The 23,475-nt window shown below is 32.5% G+C and overlaps 3 protein-coding genes across 6 annotated transcripts; 1 reads left to right on the forward strand and 2 right to left on the reverse strand.

Annotated features, from left to right (window-relative positions):
- The first annotated feature begins 1,027 nt into the window (after positions 1–1,027).
- On the forward strand, positions 1,028–1,909 carry LOC141705792 (dof zinc finger protein DOF3.4-like). Its single transcript, XM_074508679.1, has one exon. It carries the CDS (start codon positions 1,164–1,166, stop codon positions 1,776–1,778), a length of 615 nt encoding a protein of 204 aa, XP_074364780.1. The 5' UTR covers positions 1,028–1,163; the 3' UTR covers positions 1,779–1,909.
- Positions 1,910–7,556: 5,647 nt separating this feature from the next.
- On the reverse strand, positions 7,557–12,023 carry LOC141706815 (lysine histidine transporter-like 8). Its single transcript, XM_074509658.1, has 5 exons — positions 11,442–12,023; positions 9,545–9,678; positions 8,888–9,315; positions 8,643–8,774; positions 7,557–8,172 (listed from the first exon to the last, which is right to left on the reverse strand). Exons 1-5 carry the CDS (start codon positions 11,843–11,845, stop codon positions 7,684–7,686), a joined length of 1,587 nt encoding a protein of 528 aa, XP_074365759.1. The 5' UTR covers positions 11,846–12,023; the 3' UTR covers positions 7,557–7,683.
- Positions 12,024–15,060: 3,037 nt separating this feature from the next.
- On the reverse strand, positions 15,061–18,523 carry LOC141705793 (thylakoidal processing peptidase 1, chloroplastic-like). Of its 4 annotated transcripts, none has more exons than XM_074508682.1 (6): positions 17,664–18,523; positions 15,873–15,920; positions 15,697–15,765; positions 15,532–15,618; positions 15,333–15,400; positions 15,061–15,227 (listed from the first exon to the last, which is right to left on the reverse strand). In XM_074508682.1, exons 1-6 carry the CDS (start codon positions 18,300–18,302, stop codon positions 15,119–15,121), a joined length of 1,020 nt encoding a protein of 339 aa, XP_074364783.1. In that variant the 5' UTR covers positions 18,303–18,523; the 3' UTR covers positions 15,061–15,118. The 4 variants fall into 4 exon arrangements, with proteins under 4 accessions (XP_074364783.1, XP_074364782.1, XP_074364781.1 ...); XM_074508681.1 differs by having other exon boundaries at positions 15,873–15,923; XM_074508680.1 differs by having other exon boundaries at positions 15,873–15,941.
- Between the last annotated feature and the right edge of the window lie 4,952 nt (positions 18,524–23,475).

Genomic DNA, 23,475 nt, shown 5'->3' on the forward strand with positions numbered 1-23,475 from the left:
AAATCTCTAGTCCATATCTCAAAGTCAAATATATTGTTCAAAATTTTAAGTAATCGAGCAAGATGGTCGAGTTAATAATTTAAAAATTAATTAAAAATTTAGAATTAATCGGAATAAAAATATGGTATATTATAATATTAAATTATATTTAATGTATTATTATGACCATAATAGTTATTTATTAACAAAAATATACTTATTACATCATAATTTCTATAATTAATCAAATTTAAATTAATATAATATTTTAAGTTTAATAAATAATTATCTATACTTCAATAAAGGAAAATTCGTAAATATTAATCGGATTTCAAAAATCGAATCGGCTGAGTATTTTGCAGGGGATTAATCGGTTGAATCGGAAATTTTTAGAACATTACTCAAAATATAAATATGGATAACCTAGTGTAAAAAATATTAATTAAAATATATCTGATTAATATAGTACCATCATTATTATAGAAATTAGCCAGTTTTTTAAAAAATTGTCGATAAATTTATAAAAAATGTTCAACCAATTTGATTAATCGTCGAAAATTCATTGATAAATTCTTCAATTTTTTTAATTATCACCTATAAGTTATATACATACATATATATATATATATATATATATATATATATATATATATATAAAAATCAACCCATTAGTTCCATTTTTCCAAATATTTAATCACGAGAACAGTGTATTGAAATTAATTAACCATAGTAATATTATGGGTCATCTCCTCGAAACATATCTACATATTACATAGGCCATTCTTCTGAAAAACGTAAATCGGCGTTATTCGGTAGAGTAATTAATCGAATAATTGGTGATTAATCGGATGTGTTTAATAAAATATAAAAATAAATAATTTATTATACTAAATATATTAATTTAAGAAAATAGTGCAGGGATTAATCGAATTATATAATTGAATTGACATAATATATTAAAATAATTAATCGGGTAATTAATCCATAAAATGGGTGATTTTTAGATTTTTAGAATAGAGAGGTAGCTATTTATCTATAAACTTTACTTATACTCTCTCTACACTCTCCAGTCTCCACTCCGGGACATCTCCCACTCTGTCTAGCTCTTCTCTCGTCCTCCTCAATATAATATAAAGTGACTAGTGATACAATCCAGTGCTAAACAAACCAAAAACAAAACAAAAATGTCCTCAGACTCTGGCGAAAAACCAGCAACAGCAGCAGCAAAGAGATTTCTCCAGACAGGAACAACTAAACCACAAGAAACCGAACCATTACCATGCCCACGTTGTGAATCAATCAACACTAAATTTTGCTACTACAACAACTACAATCTAGGCCAACCTCGTTACTTCTGCAAGTCATGCCGTCGTTACTGGACTCAAGGTGGCACTCTTCGTAATGTCCCTGTTGGCGGTGGCACCCGCAAGTCTTCTGTCAAGAAATCTCGCTCTGTCTCCACCTCCATTGTCTCCGTTCCTGCTGGTTTAGCCTGCAATGATTTGGTGCAAGAGATGCCTGTTATGAACCAGGATATGGGGCATCAGGTTAATGAATTTAATCTTAACCAGGCTGTTTTAGAAGATCCTATGGCTGGGCTTGAGCTTGGTTTTGATATGTCTCCTTGGGAATGGTCGATGATAAAAGTTGGTGGAGAAAATGATGAAAGTGGTGGTGGTGCAATGGTGGCTCCTGGTGGGGGTTGCAACACGTGGCAAGTTGAAAATGTGATGGGTGATGGAGAATACTATTGCTGGTCTGATCTTGCTATGTCCACTCCTGGAAATGGTGTCAAATAATTCTCAGTTTTCATGCTTGTTTTATTTAAGTTCTAACTTTACTAGTTCTTGTGGATTTTATAAATATCTACTAAATATTGTATGTGATATGATCATATGAATATGAAAAATACCAATCTGTCTCTCTCTCTCGATCTCTCTCTCTCTTTCTCTCGATGCATCATGACTTGTGTTGTGTTATGAACTTGTTAGATGAATCATTCGGGAAATTAAGCAATTTGTATTTCATGGTTTAATTTAATCATATGTTTTATGTGCCTGATTAGGGGTCTGATTTGTTTTTGACAGAGACATGTTTAGAATCCAAGTAAAAGAACTGATCCTGCTTCCTAAGCTGTTTGGTACTTTGGCTTATTCGTTTACCAATCTCAACTATACCTTATTGGCTTGTTGAAAGTTCTTCCAATGCTTTCATAGTCTAGTGTCTAGTGAAGTCTTGTCTATTTTATTTTCCTGTTTCTGTACGAGTTCTAAATTCTAATCCTTCAACCTCTAGTGATATTCACCCTAAGATGATTGTTGCAGTACATTTTTCGTGAACAATAATTGTGTATCTCTTACGGATCATATTGAAAATTGAAAATGCATAACTTATTTAAAAACTTGCTGACCGTTCACGAACAAATTTGAGTTTGGCTCATTAGGGGCTCGGTTGGGTTACGGAATGAATGTTTTTTTGTTCTTTAATGTTGTTGTACTGTTGAATGTATTCAATGACAATGCTGAAAATGAAAAAGTTTAACAAATGTAGTGTATCCACTGAATGGGAAAGATGATTGAAAGCTATCCATTGTTGAATGCTTCAACTTTACTGTATCTGGCCAAACTCAGTACAAAATCAAGAAAATTTTGGCTTGGACTATTTCATTGGTTTAGTATTTGGTATGGAATGCGAATGGCGTGAATGAGAAGAGTTGTTAGTGTGGGGTACCCAAACATAACCCTATGAGCTATGCTCTTGTTCCTACTGTTTACTAGTAGGAGAGTGTCACTCACTGACATTAGCACAAGTTGAAAATATCGGTTCATCTCAACCATTGAAACTGAAATGAGCATAAGATGCTTTCACTGTTTTTGTTTTCTTAATTTTAAGCAAAGCTGAAAATGTGAAAGATTGATACTCGGCACGTGCCTAAAAACGTTTACTTTTTGTGTTGGACACGTTTGTTAATACACATTTTTCATTGTTAATATCTTTAATAAATATCTTTAATACAGTATTAGTATTAAATAAAAACTTCATTATATTAAAATACTCAAAAATACGAATCCAACAAAATCACTCACGACTATGGGTGTGTTTGGTATTGCTGTTGCAGACAGCAACAGCAGCTTTTCGCTGAAAAGCAGTTAAAAAACTGTTTGGTAAAATTTAAAAGCAGCTTTTCGCTGAAAAGCAGTTAAAAAACTGTTTGGTAAAATTTAAAAGCTGCTTTTCTGAAAAGTGTTTTTGGCTTAAAAACTGCTGTTAGAGAAAGTAAGTCCCCCCATGCTTTTAGAAAAAGCTGATTTTCAGCTGTTGCGGGAAGCAGATGCTGATTTCACCATCAAACCTTACCAAAAGCATCATTATTTTTAATTTTTTGCATCAAAACATATACGAATCAAAAAAATTACCAAACAGTCATCTGATTTTTACAATAGCACTTTTTCCAGCAGCACTTTTTCTAACAGCACAGCAATTTTTAACAGCAATCCCAAACAGAGCCTATGTTTGATCTTATAAATTAGACGTAAATTAGTAGTCAATCGCTTATCACGAACAATAGAGAAAGTCAAAATGGGAAAAACAATATGGGACGAAGGGAGTATAAACCATTGACCATTCATGCTCAACACGGATGAGCAGAAAACCGCAAAAACCGTCCGCACCGCATCAATCCGCACCGCAAAACGTGGTTTTAATTTTCGTGGTGCGGTTGCGGTTTAAATTTTTAATAAACCGCGCAGTGCGGTGCAGATTGTGGTTTTAAATTTCTGAAATGCGGTTCAAACCGCACCGCAATATTTAATATATATAATACTTATATTTCACGATTACATTTATTAAGTCTGATTTCATTTAACATACTAAGAGTGTTTGCTTAGGGATCATGCAGGACCAATTGTTGCGTGTTGGTCATCCTATTTGTGTTTCTTAAAAAATAATGAGACACATGGTACAAAACCACTTATTTAATAGTGAACTCATTTAATTGCCGAGCCAAACTTCTACGTTAAACTTTACAATGTGAAATTTCTAATTTATATTATTGAAGAATATTGGCGACTTTGTTATATTATTCGGAAATTTAATTAAATTTAAGTTTTGTATTTATTTAAAATTTTCGAACTTGTAATGTATAAACCGCAATGAACCGCACCACACCGCACCGCATTTTTGTGATGGGTTTATGCGATTTTTGAGGGTACGCGATGCGGTTTGAAAATTTAAACAAACTGCTTATACAGTTTGTTTTGCGGTTTGAGGAAAAACCGCACCGCCCTCCCCCAAATGCTCAACCACCGTAAGTTTCACCACTAAGTGGATGATATGGTGACAAATCAAATCAAACATTTGCCCTAATATCCAAAGTCAGTTCTCAAATTTAAAGAAATACACATATATTATCGTTCTGAGAACCAATATTTTCCTTAAAACTTATACAAATCATCATCCCGAAATGATTTATGAAAGGATGAGATAATGCATATCTTTCCCAACTAGAAAATCGATAAAATGAAAGTCATCAGATTTTAAGAAATACGCGTAAAACTTCTACTTTATAGGATGACCTACCGAATTCTATAAATTTCAAAATTTACTAAAAATAATAAAATTTTATAACGTAAAAATTAAATATATCCCCCAATTTCGTCAACTGATTTTATATTATTTGATCCAGTTCATCCAATTTTTTACTTTTCACTCATTAAATTACACTTTTTCTTTTTCTCTCACCTCGTACCTACCAAAAATAGTGTTCTAAAATTCGGAAATCGTCATTGTTCGATAGAGGTACCTTTCGGCGATTAAACGGATAATCAATGATTAGTCGGAGCATTAATTGAAATTAATTTAATTAATTAAATAATAATACATAAATTTTTATTAAATTTTCATAAAATTTACAAAAATAATACCGCATTATTACTAGTTCATATTTGATATCTAAGTAATATATACATGTTTTTTATAGTTGATTTATGCATAATAATAAATATTCACTACTTAGTAGTTATAAAATTAGTAACTACGATATATAAATTAAATATAAATTCGTGATATGTTAAAATTAGTTACATAGCAAATCAATTACAGGAAATGAATCAATCGAGTATATTTTCGGGAGAAATAAAAGTAATTTAACTGAAAAAACTTATTCAAGATATTAGGATTTAGGGAGAGTCAGTATATTATTATTAAACTAACTTTATAACCCGTGCAATGCACGAACATGTTTTATAGCGTGTGAATTGATGTTATTTTGATTGTAATTATCGACGATATATTCATGTTGTTTCACGATGGATCGATTAACTAAATATCTCTCTTTATGAAATTGAGATTGATATTTTACTTAACGTGTTTTTTTCTCAAAATGAATTGAATACGCGGAAATGAAATTGAAATATACGATCAAAATATAATATAAATGAAAGCACACATATCTTATGAAAATAATTACAACTCATAATAATGAAATATTGCGGAGTTAATTAAATAGTTATTATAATTGTTAACATGGTACAATTAGTGATACAAAATATAATGAATATGAGGTAATCTTACTTTCCATATTAGAGATGTAATGACTGGATATGAAAGACGACACATTAAATATAATATTGTACAATTGATAATATAAATACATTTTTCAATATACATCATTTTTTTATGATAAATATATTAATAGATAGGTCAGTAATCAATGGTAATGAAAATTGAAAAATGGACTAAATTGGTTGAACTACTGATTTACGGTTTATCAAAAATCGAGAATTTATCGAAATGCTAAATCGAAATAATATCGAACATATTTTTATATTCTTTTTAAAATATATATGTAAAATAATTATATTTGAGATGTGTAAAATTGCATCTGTACATCCATACTAAGTTATAACATTATTTTGTGTGCATTATTTATTAAGATAATAAGAGTCTTAATAATCTTTATGCATCTCTCTTTTTCTTCCCTTATCTTTTCAGTTTCTATTCGGCAGCCGTCTGATTTCTTCATTTAAAATCGTCATTTTTCAACAACTCGATGCTGAGTATATTTCTTCTTCCTTTTCTTCTCTTCATAGCCTCAAATCGTGTGTTTGATTCGTCAAATTTTGATCGGAAAATTGTTGATTTTGATAAAAAATGGCAAAAATGTTGTATGCTCCGATTTTGCTCAATAGATTGTTTGGTTGTCTTGTAGCAATTTATCGGCGAAATTTTTGATTTTGATACCACTGTTGTAATCTTATAACTCTTTTACTTATACCTCTGAAAAAACTTTAAATTGGTTAATGTAAGAAAAATGATTTACCTTACTATTGTAAAATATTAATATAACTGTAATGAACTTGATATTTTAATATTTATTATATATATTCAAAATCTTCAAACCAGTCTTAGTTTATATTCGATTTGGTCATATAATAAGAATCTCAACTTTATTATAAACGCTCTCATAACCCACTATTTTATTCACATACAAAGAGAATATCTATTATATTTCTTGAATTTAAAACTTGATACACTAACATTGTCATTTTCAGATTAGCTAACATATTAAATTTATTTGCTGAAAATAAATTTATTTTATATAAAGTCTTCAAAAAACAAGAATTTAGTATATATACAAGCAGATATTATTTTTTTTTTAGATATTAAATTATAGGTTGGTAATATTCAATAATAAATGGTAACATATATAAAATTATTAATATTAATGAGTTAGGTGTAATTAATATATGTTATTAAATATGACAATTATTTATATTTATTAAAAAGGAGTAATACTGACTTAAGTGTAATTAATACATGATATTAAATTTGATAATTATTTGCATTTATTATTGAGGGGTAAATTAGTAATTTGGAATAAATTGTTTCACCGAACCCGCTATTTGCTCTATTATATATATAATAGATATTAACTATTATTTTGAATTTCATTTTTTCTCTAATAAGTATTTTTTTTTAATTAATTTTCACATTTTGACCGAACTAACCGATTTTTAACCCGAATTAACTGATTTTTGACCGGCCGTTTGACCCGATTTTTGATTAATCCCAGACCAGACGCGTCCGAAATCCGATTAATCGGTTAATCGGTCAATTTTTAGAACTCTGACCCAAAGTAATATTTGTTTATAAAACGCTGACCAAAAGTAATATTTGTTTAATGTTTTTCTTATCCTCCACGTCCGGACCATCTGTATATAAATGGCCGGAACTAAGGGAGTACAAATCATCATGCGAAGTGATTTCTGGACGGATGAAATATAGCATATCTTACTAGACAACCGATAAATGAAACATCATCAGATAAGGGGGCATGCAGATGCAAACTTTAATTCAGACAAGTCAGACATAAATAATGAGACAATTCCCACAGAGGTTATCAAAGATTGTGAGATTAGTTGAATGCAATAGTGATTATTCGATAGGATTAGAGACATTTTCCAGGTGCAGTTGAAAGGTATATATGTAGGCAACGCTAAATGGCTACACAAGTAATGGCTACACCAGTAATGGCACATTTGCTGAACAGATATAGTGCATCATAGAACACAAGCAAATACACCAGCAGACTATGTAATTTTGATGAATATTATAGGTACAGAGTACAGTTTTCATACTTGTACAAATAAGCATAAGACTAAAACCATGGTACTAGAAAATACATACACAAAATTTATATGCTTTTTAGTTGGGGGGCTTGAAAAACTTGAGCTTAAGACCGCTATTAACCATACTCCAAATACCTCCCATGGAAAAGGCCAGGCTAAATGCAATACCTAGCCAACCAAGGATCCAGTTAAAATACCAGTTGAAGCTGTATTTTGTCGGCTTTTTAATGAGAACCCACATGAAGCAAGGGTAGGCGAATGTGACCGGTAATGTAAGTCCTCCTAACAGACCAGCAAGACTGGACAGGAAAGGCAATGCAACCCCGATGAAGAATGAGATGAATCCGTAGAAGACTCTGAAGCCAGACCTGACCCATATTGAGCAAGGGCGGTTGGTACGACTAGTGTAACCAGCTTCAAAACTGTCGAAAACAGGCATGGAGTAAATTTGGAAACTACTTAAGCAATTGAACACGACTAGAAGAAATGTCACTGCGAGGAGTGGTCTTGAGATGTCATGACTGTGAAATGCAAAGATCGCGTTAAGCATCCCTCCAGAAGGCATCTGCACCAAAAAGCACATTTGCAAATTAATACAAGTATACAACCACACGAAAAAGTTATTAATCTAACAGTGATCTAAACGATAATAAAACGTATTTAATTAATGCAGTTGCTCAAGTGTGAGTTTAGGGGGGTGGATGCAATGGCATATGGCCGAATGCAAGTCGCTCCAGTCAATTTTGTAATTTCTATCGTAATTACAACCAGATAATTTAGAACCTTCACTGGCTCTCTTTCCTTCACAGAGCAACAAAATGTTTTTTGTCGATTTTGATCAGCAACATGTTTCTTAAGTGTTACTGTCATGTCAGTTGTGCTTGAAAGAAAACTTAACCGAAGTAGACTACAGCCAAGTTTAGTGATAAGTTTCTATTGTTTCTGGTCTTTGATGTAGTAAAAAACAGATAAGCAAACATGGTTCTAGTCTTGTAGACTTGAAGTTCGAGTTTAATCTTATGTTGGAATACTCACAAGGTTTCCATAAGCCCAAAAACCTCCAATGGCAACAGGAAACAAGCAGGTAGCAATAAAGAAATATGCAACTTTGGCTCCTCTCCACATTGGCACATGAGCAGGGTGCTTGAAAGTTGATGGCATTGTTGACTGAAGAAGTCACAGATAAATATTTTACTTATAATTAGATGCCACATTCTAATAGAAGTATTTCAGAAAATTAAAAAAAATACATGGTCAATATTCCAACTACAAAAACTCACCTGAATCTCCAGGGCTAAATTATGGCCTCTGAATGCAAATGCGACTATACCTAGTGCATTTAGAACAGAAAAAAGAGAGGCGGAAACCGTAGGAAATGAAAGTGGTTCATAAGAAATTGATGGTGGCCTTTCTTGGCTGACAGAGAGAACCCACACCATAGTCGAGTAGGTGATGGCTGTAATGGCCCCGATAAGAGAGAGTCCTGCAATCGAGTTGAGATTTGGAAGCTGGGATAACACAATGCACAATGAAGTAAACACCAGATACCATTCAACTGTTGTTAATGGATTAGATGAACAAAGAGGACCGCAAACAATCTGGAAGAATAACTTCATAGTCTCCCCTCCAATAAGAATCAGAGCTGTTGCAGTCCCTGCTGATAAGTAGACAGTTGGGAAGAGAGCAAGCCAGACGCCTAATCTTTCCCCTGAAAAAGAATGTTAACATAATTTAAAAACCATGTACAAGTACAACAGATCACCAGTGAGAATTTAATGAAACAAGAATAATATCACTGCAATTCTCAACATTCCGAATCATTTCAGGTTAGCTAAGTTGAGATGTATGAATGAGCAGGTGGTTGCATTGATAAATCACAGGTCACTAGGTTCTTTTAATATATATATAGGGGCAGTGAATTTATCAAGTTTTCTTACCAAATGCTGCTTGTGCAAGTTCGACATATCTGTTGTATCTCTTCCCAGGAACTGCTTCATGTAGCTGAACAAGAATCCAGAGTGTGTACAATTGCCATATGTAGGCTATGGTTAATGATATTATTCCCCAGCTCCTGAATACATAGAATTACAACCATAAAATAAGTATAATTACTGAGATCAGAAGTTAGCATGATTAAATGGATAAATTTAATGAAATTGCATTCCTTCTCAATAAGCTAGATCTCTTTGTCCGTAGTAAATGAGACCTATCAATGCCATTTACTTATCTAAAAAACAAGTACATGCCATTGAGTTATAGATGTGCAGCTGTATCAAAATACAAGTCCTCAAGACTCAAGAGCATTGCTCCCAGACGAAAATAGTCTACTCCAAAAATACAATTCCTCAGTTTTGTAAATTTGTGTGCTTTTGGCTACTTACTACGTATGTTAGATGTTAAGTGCCACAAACCCTATACAATCACCCAATCGCTATAACAAAATACTTTAACATGGCAATGCAACGTAGCTAAAACCAGTATTATCATTGCTAATATTGGCAGAAATTTATTCAGAAGCCTCGTCTACAATAACTTCTCTTTCCAGTACTCTAGCGCAATGGGACTGGGTGGGGATATCAGAGGTTTTTCTTCTTCTTCTTCCATTTTTTTGTGTCAAGTAGAGATATCAGAGTTACGTTTAACAAATGGATTTAATTTTTTCTCTCGACATTCCCATAATGTTACTATTTAAAGAACATAAAGTAAGTAAGTCGAATTAGGCTATATACTAGTTCTCTAACCAAAATATTCACCAGATGAAGAACAAGTTCTGCATTTCTAAGCATTGGATTCTTATTCTGCCAAATGAAATTAATAATTGACTGCATAAAATCTTGACAGTTATAATTATTGATCAAAACAATCAATCATAAAGCTTATACCAACTATCCCATTGGCTCCAATAATATATATTAACACACATCAGGCCCCAATCTGGAAAAACACTGATGCATTTCATACAGTATAACTTAAATAGTCTGTAAAAGCAAAAGCTAAATTAAAGAAACTACAAAAATATTCTAAAGTAAAATCCAGTGATATTCTTCAAGATCTGTTCTTTTCCCCATTCAGTCAAAAGCATGATAAATTCCCAAAAGCAAACAGCCCAGTATTACAGTATTCCACATTGATTGGCAGACCCACACTACTAATCTCTTTTATCAAAATATTAAGAGACATAAATATACTATTTTTACTTAAAAGACATAATGACCATGATTAAATTAATACATTAGGGACACATAGTTAAGCAAAAATCTTCAGTTAGGTAGCCTTTTTTCAATTTTCACATCTCTCCAAGTTCAATCCCAGTAACCAGCTGTTTCATTCACTACAAAATTAAAATATGGTCCTACCTCTAATTTTATTACATTGAAATTAAAGCATCAGAACAATGAAATTTATTTTTAAGATTAGATATTGTATTAGTACTATAAGCACATATTTAGGAATACGAAGTAGAGAATTTAAACTCAAAGACAGTTTTTCGTGTTTCTGGTAACATGTTAAGTAACTTTTCCGCATGACAATGTTCACAACATTAAAGGTTTTGATACGAGTATTACTTAACCAGTCACTCTGAAACCTTAAGACATCAGAGAAATGACTCGCTAGATACGGATAAGGGGGCATAGAATACATACAAACTAAAACCTGAAGTTGTTAGATAAAGGCCTCAACACGATCTAATGCTACTCAACAAGTTAGAATGGAAACTTAATGCTATTCAACAAGTTAGAATTGAAACTTAATATGCATATCATGCTTATATATCATAATAACACATGAAATCAATATTAAGAAAAGAGAGTATGGAAATATAAATGCATGTACCAGCCAAGAAAAGAGAAGGCAACAGGAATGACCAAAGCTTGAAACCCAACACCAGCATTGAGATTATGAAATGCAGCGTAATGCGCATTCCCATTCCGCGACTCCGTTATAGGAAGCCAAGCATCCTGAGGATTCAGCTTGGTAAGATGACCCATTTCTTCTAAATAACCTTTCATATTTACAAGCACTCTTTTCATTGGAGTCCCTATGGGACTCAAAAACCTAGGGGAAATAAACGACGTCGGCGTCCAGGCCGACGACGATTTCCCCTCCTTTGAAGTTCCCAGCCTAGGTGACCTTTGTCCTGAGGGAGTTAAAATCTCCGGAGTTGATGCACGTGGAGTTGCCGGGATTGAAATGAGCTCAGTCTCGGGACGTTCTTCCATGCTTGTGTTCATGTTCATGGTGCAACAAATAATTGTGTAGTAAAATAAAAATGTACGTACCGTTTTTTGTTGTCTTTCTAGTTGGTGGGGGATTTTAGAAACGCATCTCGAGGTGGGTTTTAACGGTGGTGATAGAGATAGAAGTTTGAGGAGAGTTTGTGAATGTGATACTCGAGTCTCGAAGTGCGACAAGTGACTGACTGAATTTAAGAGTGGTATAGGGTTGGGATGTAGTGGTGTGGGGAACATGGAAGCTTATGGTGCGGAGTGGATTTGCTTTTATGATTGTTTACGAGAGTGTGATGATTTGTAGGGACGACAATATTAGATACAACCCGAAACTCGATTTAACTCGATACAGTTTATAATTCAGATAACTAAGAAAAAATTTGAAAGTGAGCCGAAAGTGACTTGAAACGACTCATTTTTAGATTTTTACTTCTTTAGTTTTAGTCTTAAGTGATTTTATCTTGACCCGAAATTGACAGATTTATAACACTAATATGATTTGGAATACGTAATTTGAAGTGATTTTAGCTTTGCGGGGGACTAGAGATATTGTTGATTACTGGTAAAATGATTTGAGAGCTTGTACGAGTTGTTGTTAATGGGGTTCATGACTAGTTTGGTGGGCTGAGGAACAGGTGATTGCTTGCGCGTGGGAGGTTTTAAGGTGAATTAACATGGGGAGCAGGAAATTTATGTTGACCTTGCAGTGTTGACTGAGTTTTGATTAGGGTTTACGGGTCCTTTATTCACATGTTGTTACAAGCTGTCAGCAAAAACCTGAATGGAGATTATTTAAAAATGTTTTCCAATATTACGTGAATGTATACTTGCTCGAGTTCGAGTCGAAAAATGATCGCAAACTTGAACTCAAACATCCGCGTTCGAGTGGGTGACACCGATTGATAGAAATATTGAATTTTTTTATTTGAACATAGTATAGTAGATCGAAGATGATGTTTCTTCACAATTCATTGTTAAAATTAATTGTTCACCGTAATTTTTCATGAATACTTTATTACCGAAATATTGTTATAAATGTGAAGGTCATATTATCTATCCCCGCTTTATATATCATTTGTAAAAAAATTTACTCTATGCAAATATGATGAACATATAATTTTCAAACAATCGATTATTGTGAATCAGCGGAGACGGTTGAGAGTAATGATTAATATATGGGAGGGGACGCAGGTTGAGCCTTGAGGGCAGGATAATAGTACCCGCATGCGAAGTAAGGTTGCATTCTGCTATGCTGCTCATGGGAATCATAATCAACACATGTAATAATCGCACATCATCACCTATACATATAATTATTGTTATATAGTACTCCTTGACTCAGTATTCGAAGAGTCGATCTAAGATTTTGATCTGCGGAATTTACATGATATTAATTTAGCAAAAATGATTTTTATGGTGATGTAATTATGGTCGATTACTCAAAATAATAATTAGAGGATTACAACATGTATATATCTTTCAAAAATTCGCTTGGTTCTCTATAAAAAAAGAAATCAACGGGATATGATTATGCTTTTATTCAATTTCGATTATATATGTAGATGTCATATGTCTTTTAATTATTGAATTATTTTTCTTTTAAAAAAAAAACCATTGATAAAATTAAAATCTAGTATATAGTAGCCAAAATGTGATAGAAAGATCATTTTTCAGACTGGATGCTTGTAGTGGCCTGTTTTACAAGACTGAAAGCCTGTTGATTACATGACCGCGGCCCAAATATATTAAAATCAGCCCATACAACTTTCTAACACAACCAACTCAATTAGGTTACTACTTACTACCAATTGATTAGAAGAACAATGAGGACACTATTAAAAAAGAAGAAGATACATTTATCTTTTTCTCAGTTTGTGGTTCTTCTTCTCAATTATATTTGTAGTATTGTAATAATCTCTTTTTCTCTCTTTTTTACAGGGAAAAAAATGATGAGAAGTCAAAGAAAAAAGAGCAAAGAAAAAAGAGGTGAAAACATATTTTTACTTTCCAAACAAAGTGCATCTACACCTGTTGGTAAGTTAAATTCTCCATATAATACTAATAATATTGATGAAAATCCCTCTAGTGTTGGGATTATGGACAATCAATGTGACCATACAATTAATTTTTTTTAAAAAATAAATAAATGTGTACCCTTGGGAATAGATAATAGAACAGAAAACTAAAAAAACTAAAAACAAAAAAAATAAATCAGAACACTGCTTTTGGGTGAGACTACTACACTAATCTAAGCTATCTACTATCGAGTAATCATGCATGCCTAACGAATCCCGCAATGTAGCTAGGGGTGTGCATGGTGCGGTTTGGTGCGGTTTTTAGCATTAACCGTAACCAAACCAATACATGCGGTTCGGTTCGGTTAATTGCTATTAACCGCCACCAAACCGCTTAAAACGGTTTTTCAGTTTCGGTTAACCATATATCGGTTTCAGTTTTTATTCGGTTTTTTATATTTTTTTTATGCACAATTTTTTTTGTTGATAATGTGTTGGATAAAAAAATAACATCAAAGTAAATGATAATATTACATTAATCACCAAAGATTTGTCACTTTGAAATTCGTTAAATAAAATTGATGTTTTTCATAAAGTTATTTTTTGAATGTATAATTCATATTATCTTAAATAATAGATACGAAATATGATAAAAATATATGTTCACAACAATGAAAAAAAAGAGTATATATCAAAACATATGATAAAATTGATTATATACATATTAAAAAAATTATGATTTAAGAGTATTTACATATTAATCTTAATTAATTTAATGGTATTATATTATACAATTTATCATACTAATGTTAAGTAAATATTTAATTAACAAAATATTAGAACCAGGTTATAAAAATATATACATGTATATATACATAATATTATATATATATATATAATATAGCGGTGCGGTTAATTTCGATTCGGTTTTGATTGAAAACCGGAACCGAAACCGCACCGCTAATTTGGTTTTTGTCGGTTCGGTTTTCTTCGGGTTTTTTAGCGGTTTGGTTTTTTTCGGTTTGATTTATCGGTTTTTTCGGTTATTTTTTCGGTTTCGGTTTTTTCTGCTCACCCCTAAATGTAGGGGTGAGAAAATATATACTTAGTTCGTGCCTATCTTTTCATTTCCCAATTCTATCCAGTTTCATCCCTTCATTGCACAGGACAGACGAAAGAAAAGAGTGGAATACGAGATAGAGAGAGATGGAGAACAGAAAAACACAGGACTATGAACTCGGTATGAAACAAGTTATCTGAATCAGTCTCAACAGGCAAATTGCACACTGGGTTCATACATAGTGTCACTAATTTTGGAAGGAGGCCAATATCGAAGAACTGATCTACCAAGTATGTGTTTGATATGCAGAGGACCCCTGGAAAGTATTGTGAAAGAAGCAGCAGAAATACACAAATCTAGACATGTTAGAAAATGACGAAAACAATTAGTGAAGATTTGTATTCTGAAAATACCAGCTTACCAATTATGAGAGTCAATACTATTGTTTCTATTGTCACCCATCACAAACACATAACCTTCAGGCACAAGCTGTAATACGAAAAAAGCGATCACCCAATACTTATTAGAGGAAGAAAAAAGAATAAAGGCCTTCATCAATTATAATAAAAACTAATCTACAGAAAAATCAAGATCGACGAATATGAGCAAAAAGTATATACCGTTCGCTCCATATCATATGCAAGCGGCTCTAAAATGAAATCTTCTTCTTGAACAACACCATTGATTATTAATTTACCATCATGTACCTATCATAATATTCAAATGTTTGAGTGCTCAAAACCAGTAAAAAAAAATGGTACCCCTCAGGAGAAGATTTATCTTACCTCAACATAATCCCCAGCTTTAGCCACTACTCTCTTTATGAAGATATCGCCAGAACTATAACCAATTTCCTACATACACAGGAATTTTCAAAAACTATTTTGGTTTCCTAACAGCCTTGCATAACACAATTTCATTTTGCTTTAATACATAAAATTCTTTACTCAGTCATGGGCACCTGAAGAATTGGTGGGGCCTTGAATATAACGATGTCCGAGACTTCTGGCTTCTTGAAAAGATACGAAACCTAAAATTAGTCTTTAAGTGATTATGTTTTATGTAATTATCATAGTACAAAGTCATACAAATATCATCTTTTAGCCAAGATAAGATATATGGGAAACGGATGCCGGATAGAAATGCTGATATATGAAAATTAGAACTTGCACAGGAACTCTCTGCAGTCTCTCAGTTTATATTGCTACCGCACACCTGTTATCTGAAGAGGTTAGAGTACCACGTGGACGGACATTTCTAAAAAAAATTCTTTTATTTTGTTTCTCAAACTTTGTGTTGGTTTCTAATTACCACACAGCTGCAATATTTGAGGTACTGTCAGGCAGTAAAAAATATCTTTTGAAATTTTGCGAAGCACCTGAAGACTGAAGTGATTATTGTCTCTCTTGGATAGGACAAAAACTGACCAACAAGTAACTCTATATCTCTAGTGAAATTCCCACAAGTATTTTGCATTGACAAATCAATACATAATAGTGACCGACTTCCTTCAATGAAAGTGATTTCTCAAGAAAGTTGGCTCCTGCGACACTAGTAAAAGCTTAAACTGTTTGATAGTACAGCTCATTGGGGTAATCTACCCCCTAGTGCACGATTAACAACAGCCGGTACTATGCAGAATATGAAAAATTATATCCTATCTTTGGTCCTAGAGTATTAACAAGTCAATCGACAACAACAATGTAACCCACAATTCCTTCATTTATAAAGCCCACAAGTCAATGCACTGCAGATGCCAATACGAGAACAAACAACAGAAGTGTTAATCAGTGACAGATCCCCGTAGAACTTCTAGACAGGTAGGTAATTTCTACATGTAAAATGAAAGAAAGAAGATAAAAATATATTATCACCTAACTGTTAGATATTTGTATTTTTTCCCCTTTCTGATGAAAAAGAACCAGTACGAGTTTCACCTGGATATAGGACCAAGCTAATTTATAAGAAGAAACATCTTCTACCATTACGCAGGACAAAACATCAATAGTTGTTGGGGAATCTAAATATGGTAACGTGAGCTTTGGCTTCTCTTTTTTTTTTTTTTTAAAAAAAAGAAAATACTGAGGCCCACGAGGTACAAACTGGTAAATTCTTATCATTCTGACAATCACCTGGAATGCTACTATGATTCTTTTTCCCTTTTGTGTGTGTTAACTTAAATGCGACCAGTTTTGTTTTTCTCTTTTCTGTGATTCAGCTTTGCTGTAATCTTGAAATTCATGTCAAATTATTCATTTCTCTTCAATAATCAATATATGTACATATAGAGGCCAAATTGGACGAATTAAAAATAGAAACAAATAAGTTCTTTTTTAAGGAATCACTTAAGATTAATAGATGAAGAGGAACCGTTGACCCTCCGGCAGAAGCAGGGCTGCAACCCAACCTACTAGTGTGACTGCAGCTCACTCAATATTACTATTATTCATCAGTGTGACTCGTTAATTACTTTAATTTCAGTGCCCTGTATATCATGTTGGTTTGTCTTTCTCCATTCAGATTCAGTACCCATTTCAACACTTCCTTGTTTAATTTCAGTCAAATAACGTACAATCATATAACACAACTGATACCAAATAATTCAAACTGCAATATATGTCATGATCAACATACACATTCTAAAATTTATATAACAGCTTAATTCACTGAAAACAAATAAAACTACACATTACTCAAAATTCACTGAAAACAAATAAAACTACATTATCACTCAAACCAACAAAGATCATACCTTCTCAGCCAAAATACGATCACCAACGTCAAGGGTAGGCGCCATAGATGCTGAAGGTATCGATCTTGGCTCAGCCAACGATGACTTAAAAAGCAAATTTATACTCATAGCAGTAACAGCCGCCTTTGTATCATCCGAACAACAATTCAGTAACTTATTCACCCAACTCCCCTTCCCACTAACCCCATCAATCAAACTCTTACTTTTCTCGCAATCACTCCCCACTTGATCAACGAAACTTTTACTTTTCTCGCATTTAGTCCCCACTTGCTCAACCTTATTTCCCACACTCGGCAACCACTTAGACACTTGCGTAAAAGGGAGCACAAAGCTGGCTTTCAACTGCGAAACTCCGAAAGAATTCCCACTTGCAGGAACCACATTTGTCGATTTCAATATCGAAGACAAGCCCATTGAAACTGGAGAAATTGAGGAGCTAGAGAGAATCTCTCCAGCGAGATTTGAGTAATTTGAAGCGGGACTCTTGAATTTGACATTGGGTGATGATTTGGGGTCGGAAAAAAGAGTTTGGGTTAAAAAAGTGAAATCTTGAAATAAGCGAAAGCCGGTGGCTTTACTTGTGGATGCTAGGTTTTGGGCTATATGGCCTGAGTAGCTTGCTGCTGACTTCATCGCCATGTTTTATAAATATGTATGGGAGAGACAACAGGAGGGAGCGGGAGAGAGCGAGAGAGATTATAAAAACGAGAGAGAGAGGGAGGGAGCGATATTATAAATATGAGAGGGAGGGAAGGAGGGAGAGAGAGAGAGAGAGAGAGAGGGGTGGGGGTGGAACTGGTAAGAATGTTGGGGTGAATTTCGAAATCTTGATAAACCCTAGGGTTTTAGAACAAAGGGCATTTGTGTGTGGGAGATAATATTTGAGAAATTTTGAGAATGTTTGAAAACGACTTACTAGTTTTTTTGTTAGGAGTTGGAATCTGTTTTTGGCATATCTTAAACTCACGTGGTGACAAAAACTAGTAGTAGTGTATAGTAATTAAGATTTTTTTCCAAATTTTTACGGCTATTTGTTTTTTTTCCTCTTTTAAAAATGTTTTAGAAAAGGGATGTATTCGATGGGCTGGCTTTCCTTAAAAACATCTTAATAGGAGAATACTGAAAAATAATTCATTTTTCTTATATTTTCAAAATATATATATGTTATGTTAATAAAAATAATGAAATTTATATGATTATGCATAAATCACAAAATATACTATAATTCTATATTTAGTGTTATGACAATATGTATTAAAATTATGACAATATTATGTAAAAATAAAATATATTTATTAGAATTTTTGATACAATTCAAGAAAAATTAGTGAAAACAAATTTGCAGAACACATAAATATAATTATAGAACATACTAGATTTCAGGGAACTAGTTCTCATTTGAGACTAACTCTGTATTCAATTTGTATATTGTAAAAATTTATCGAAATAATTGGAGTGTATTCAATATAAATTTTTAAAAAATTATTAACATTTTTTGATATTCAAATAAAAGATTTTTAAAAATGCATTGAAATATGATGGTATTCAAAAATCAATAATTTTGTTTTATTTGATAAATTGGTGTATTTTGATGAATTTAATAATATATTTTTAATTTTTGAAATCTCTCTACAATACTTGACATTTTGAAAGATTTATAATAAACTCACAAAATCATCAATATTGTACAAGATTTTCAGATTAATTCGGTCAAAATATGCAAACAATTTAAAAATAAATAAAAATTCCTTAAATTTAATGGATTAAATCTGAATTGAATATAACTCTTAGTTTGACTGAAATTTTTGTACTATGTATAATATAAATATTTGAAAAGTTTATAATATTAAAAATTATATTTTAATTCTTAAAGATTTTTTCTCGGATTTTTGAAAATAGTTAATAAACGAAATTTAATATTTTGTCAAAAGTTGATCAATTTGACCATTAAAAAATTAAAAGGGACAAGGACAAATGAGGTATTTTAATATGTACATATTTTTTTCATGAAATAAAAAAGAATTTTATTGATATAAAATATGGTAAAATAAATATTATCTAAAGTTAGCAAACCTAAAATTTATTGTACTTGATGATGTTGTTTGATAGAGATATATAGTGTATGTTTGTTGAATATATCTTTAAAAAGGCTATAAACTGTTATTCATACTATCTTTGTTAATCGTCATGTTAGATTTCTTGAAAATATTTTTCCCTATCAGCTTAAATTTTCTTCTTCTGATAAGTCTGTTCAATTTTCTTATGATAATTCTTATACCTTTCTCAATTGGCTAAGTCACAATTTTTCTCGTTCTTTTTTAAATTCACAAGTTGTTCCTTCTGATCATAATGATGCTAGCATCCAGTTCAATCACCAATTGTTACAGAGATTTCATCTTCTTTACCTGATTTTTTTGATAATAATATTACTACAGATGAGCCTTTAATCTCAGATTTACCTTCTTTTGTTAGTAATTCTGTTCCCTCTAGAGTTTCCCACATATCTAAAATTAGGCCAGCTTGGTTTAAAGATTAGAGTGTTACCACCCCTGGTTTAAAAACTGTATCTAGTCAGGTTCTTACTGTTCAAGCCAATTCTGCTGATATGGTTGTTGAACCCAAACATTACTATGAAGCTAGCAAGGATAGTAGATGGGTTGATATCATGGACAAGGAATTACAAGCTTTAGAAGATAATAACGCCTGAATTTTGGTTCCTTTACCCCCGATAAGAAGTGCATTGGTTGTCGATGGGTTTATAAGATTAATACTTTGCAAAATGGCCAGAAAGAAAGGTTCAAAGTCAGATTAATGGCTAAAGGATATACACAAGCTACAAGTATTAATTATCATGATATTTTTGCACCTGTGGTTAAGATGATTACTATGAGAACACTATTAACAGTTGTAGTAACAAAGCATTGGCACATAGAATAACTTGATATTAATAATGCATTTCTTCACGGTGACTTACATGAGGAGGTTTATATACAACCACCTCTAGGTTATAAGCTGTCTCAGGGATCAAATTTGGTTTGCAAATTAATCAAGTCTTTGTATGATTTGAAGGAAGCTTCAAGGGAGTGGTTTGCTAAATTGTATATCAGTTTACTTGATGCTGAATATGTACAATCTCCGTATGGTCATTCACTTTTCACATATACTTCTGGAAGCAGTTTCATTGTTGTGGTCGTGTATGTAGATGACATACTTTTTTTTTACTGGCAATGATATGACCTTGATAAACAACCTCAAAAATTTGTTAAATGTCAAGTTCACAATCAAGGGCTTAGGACCAATTAAATACTATTTGGGTTTAGAAGCTTTCAGGAATTAGAAATGATTGCTTCTTTGTCAGTAAAAATTTATTTTGGATATGTTACAAAAAACCTGACTTGACACATTGTATCCCTCTTTCAGTGCCCATTGTTTTCATTTAAAAATATATGATAATGATGAATCAGGACCTCTTATCTCGAATCCTACAGTTTACAGGACTTGGGTTGGTAAGTTACTGTATTTAACTACCACTAGGCCTGACATTTCTTATATTGTTCAGTTACTTAGTCAGTTTCTTCGTGCTCCAAGAGAGGCACATATGAAAGCAGCTGTCAGAGTTTAACAATATCTTAAATGTACCATTACACATGGTTTGTTCTTTTCAGCTACCAATAATTTACAACTACAGGGCTATAGTGATAGTGATTGGGGAAGTAATCCAGTTAAACGATATTCTTTTGGTGGTTATATTTTCTTATTAGGTTCTGCATCAATTTCCTGGCGTTCCAAGAAACAGTCTTTAATTTCCAGGATTACAACAGAGGCGGAATATCAGGCTCTTGCTGATTGTTCTTGTAAAGTAGTTTGGCTCAAAAACATTTTGTCTGATTTGAAAGTACAATTGATGTCATGTTACTTTGTTTTGTGATAACAAAACTGCTGTTGATCTTACAGCAAATCCACTATATCATGTTAGAACCAAACATATAGAAATCGATTGTCATTTTATTTGAGAGAAATTTTGACTCGATTTAGTACAGATTACTCAAGTTGCTTCTAAAGATAACCTTGCAGACATTCTTACAAAAGGACTGAGCATGAGTTTACATTGGAATTGTTCAATCGTTTTGGTTTGTCTTTTCTTAGTAATACTTTTGATGAGAGTGAATCCGTGTTAGTCCCTAACAATGCAACAAGAATTACAGAAGGGGGGTTGAATGGAATTCTTGAAACTTTTTTTCAGAATTACAAAATGTTTTATTTTAATAATATATATAGGTGTTTGATTTGCTAGGTGCGGAATAAGAGTTAGTTAAATCAAAACACAAAATAATAAAAACACAAATCTTTAAAACTTTCTGGTGGATTTGAATGTATCCACCAGATATATATATATATATATATATATATATCTCAAGAGAACCCTGTGAAGCTTGAATAGCTCACAACTGCTTATAACAATAAGAACAACTAAACTTACAGAAAAATGCTATGGATACAGCTTACAATTGTTTTTCTGAGAAAATGTGTTGCTTAGTCTACAATACGTTCTAATTGCTACTCTTGGTTTATATATCACCAAGATTACACAGTAATAAGACAAGATAATAAAACAAAACCTATCAAGTCTAATACTATGCTACTTCATTACTCTGTTCCAGCATCTTTGAATATCTTCATAATAGCACGGAAATGGCAATGCTTCTTTGTTCTCAAAAACCCAGATGAATAGACTTCCACATTCCTCTTGCATACACTCGACGCATGTGACTGTGTTGTCACTATCAACTGATGTTTGAATTGATTATCCGTCGGGTACATAATCATCCGTCGGGTTGCCTTGTTGATCATCCGTCGGGTAGCTGTGTTGAACATCCGTCGGGTAGCTATTTGGCACTTAACTTCATTTCATTTATGCAGAATTACAAGACATCATCTTATGTACAATTAATCAACCTATTCTGCATATCTAATTAAAGTCAACATGACTTATATGCTACTACAGAATCTAAACAAAGGTGTTTGCAGGAATGTGCTACATGACTTATTATTACATAAGCTACTCACTCGATGGATAATAAATCATCATCCGTTGGGACTATATTGAGTCATCTGTCGGGACTATATTCCTTATCCGTCGAGTGTTACATTTTTTACTTAGTTAAATCTACTAAGGTGTTTTGTTAATGAAATCATCAAGTTCACAACATATTCACAACAATCTCCCCCAATTTATGTCTAATAGAATTGTAGCCATAAATTAAGAGAAACTTGATGATAACAAAACACCCTAAAAATACAAATTTAAATAGAAGTAGATAAAACTGTAAAGTGCTTCAATTAACAAAGTGTACAAAGATTTGCTCACAGTCATTTTCAAGGTGCTCCTCTAGCCTGAGCAGATTAATCTATTTCCTTGAAGATCTGGATCTCTTTCCAAGCTTTCTGTTGTTTGCTTCTATCTGATTTTGATGCTGTCTCTGGAATTCCAGTTCATCAGATTCTGAGAGATTTAACATTTCTTGCATTTCCAAAAGAGTCTCATTGCTAGAGATGCTCAATTGGTCTTCTAATCTGAAGAATCTTCTAACTCCTTTATCACCCATGAATTCCATCAACCATTAGGGCCTTCGATGCACTCTACTCCCCGTGTAAGGAATAGTTAGAGTCTTTGAGAGTGCATCTTTGGCTCTAATACTCCTCAGTTCTTCAATCTTCTTTAGAACAAGTCTTCTAGCTGTCACATTGAATCCAAAGTTCTTTTTGAAGGATGAATAAACCTTTATAAGCATAAATTGGCTTTCTTGAAGGA

The sequence above is a fragment of the Apium graveolens genome, chromosome 2 (genome assembly GCF_009905375.1).
Source record: "Apium graveolens cultivar Ventura chromosome 2, ASM990537v1, whole genome shotgun sequence".
Taxonomy (NCBI): domain Eukaryota; kingdom Viridiplantae; phylum Streptophyta; class Magnoliopsida; order Apiales; family Apiaceae; genus Apium; species Apium graveolens.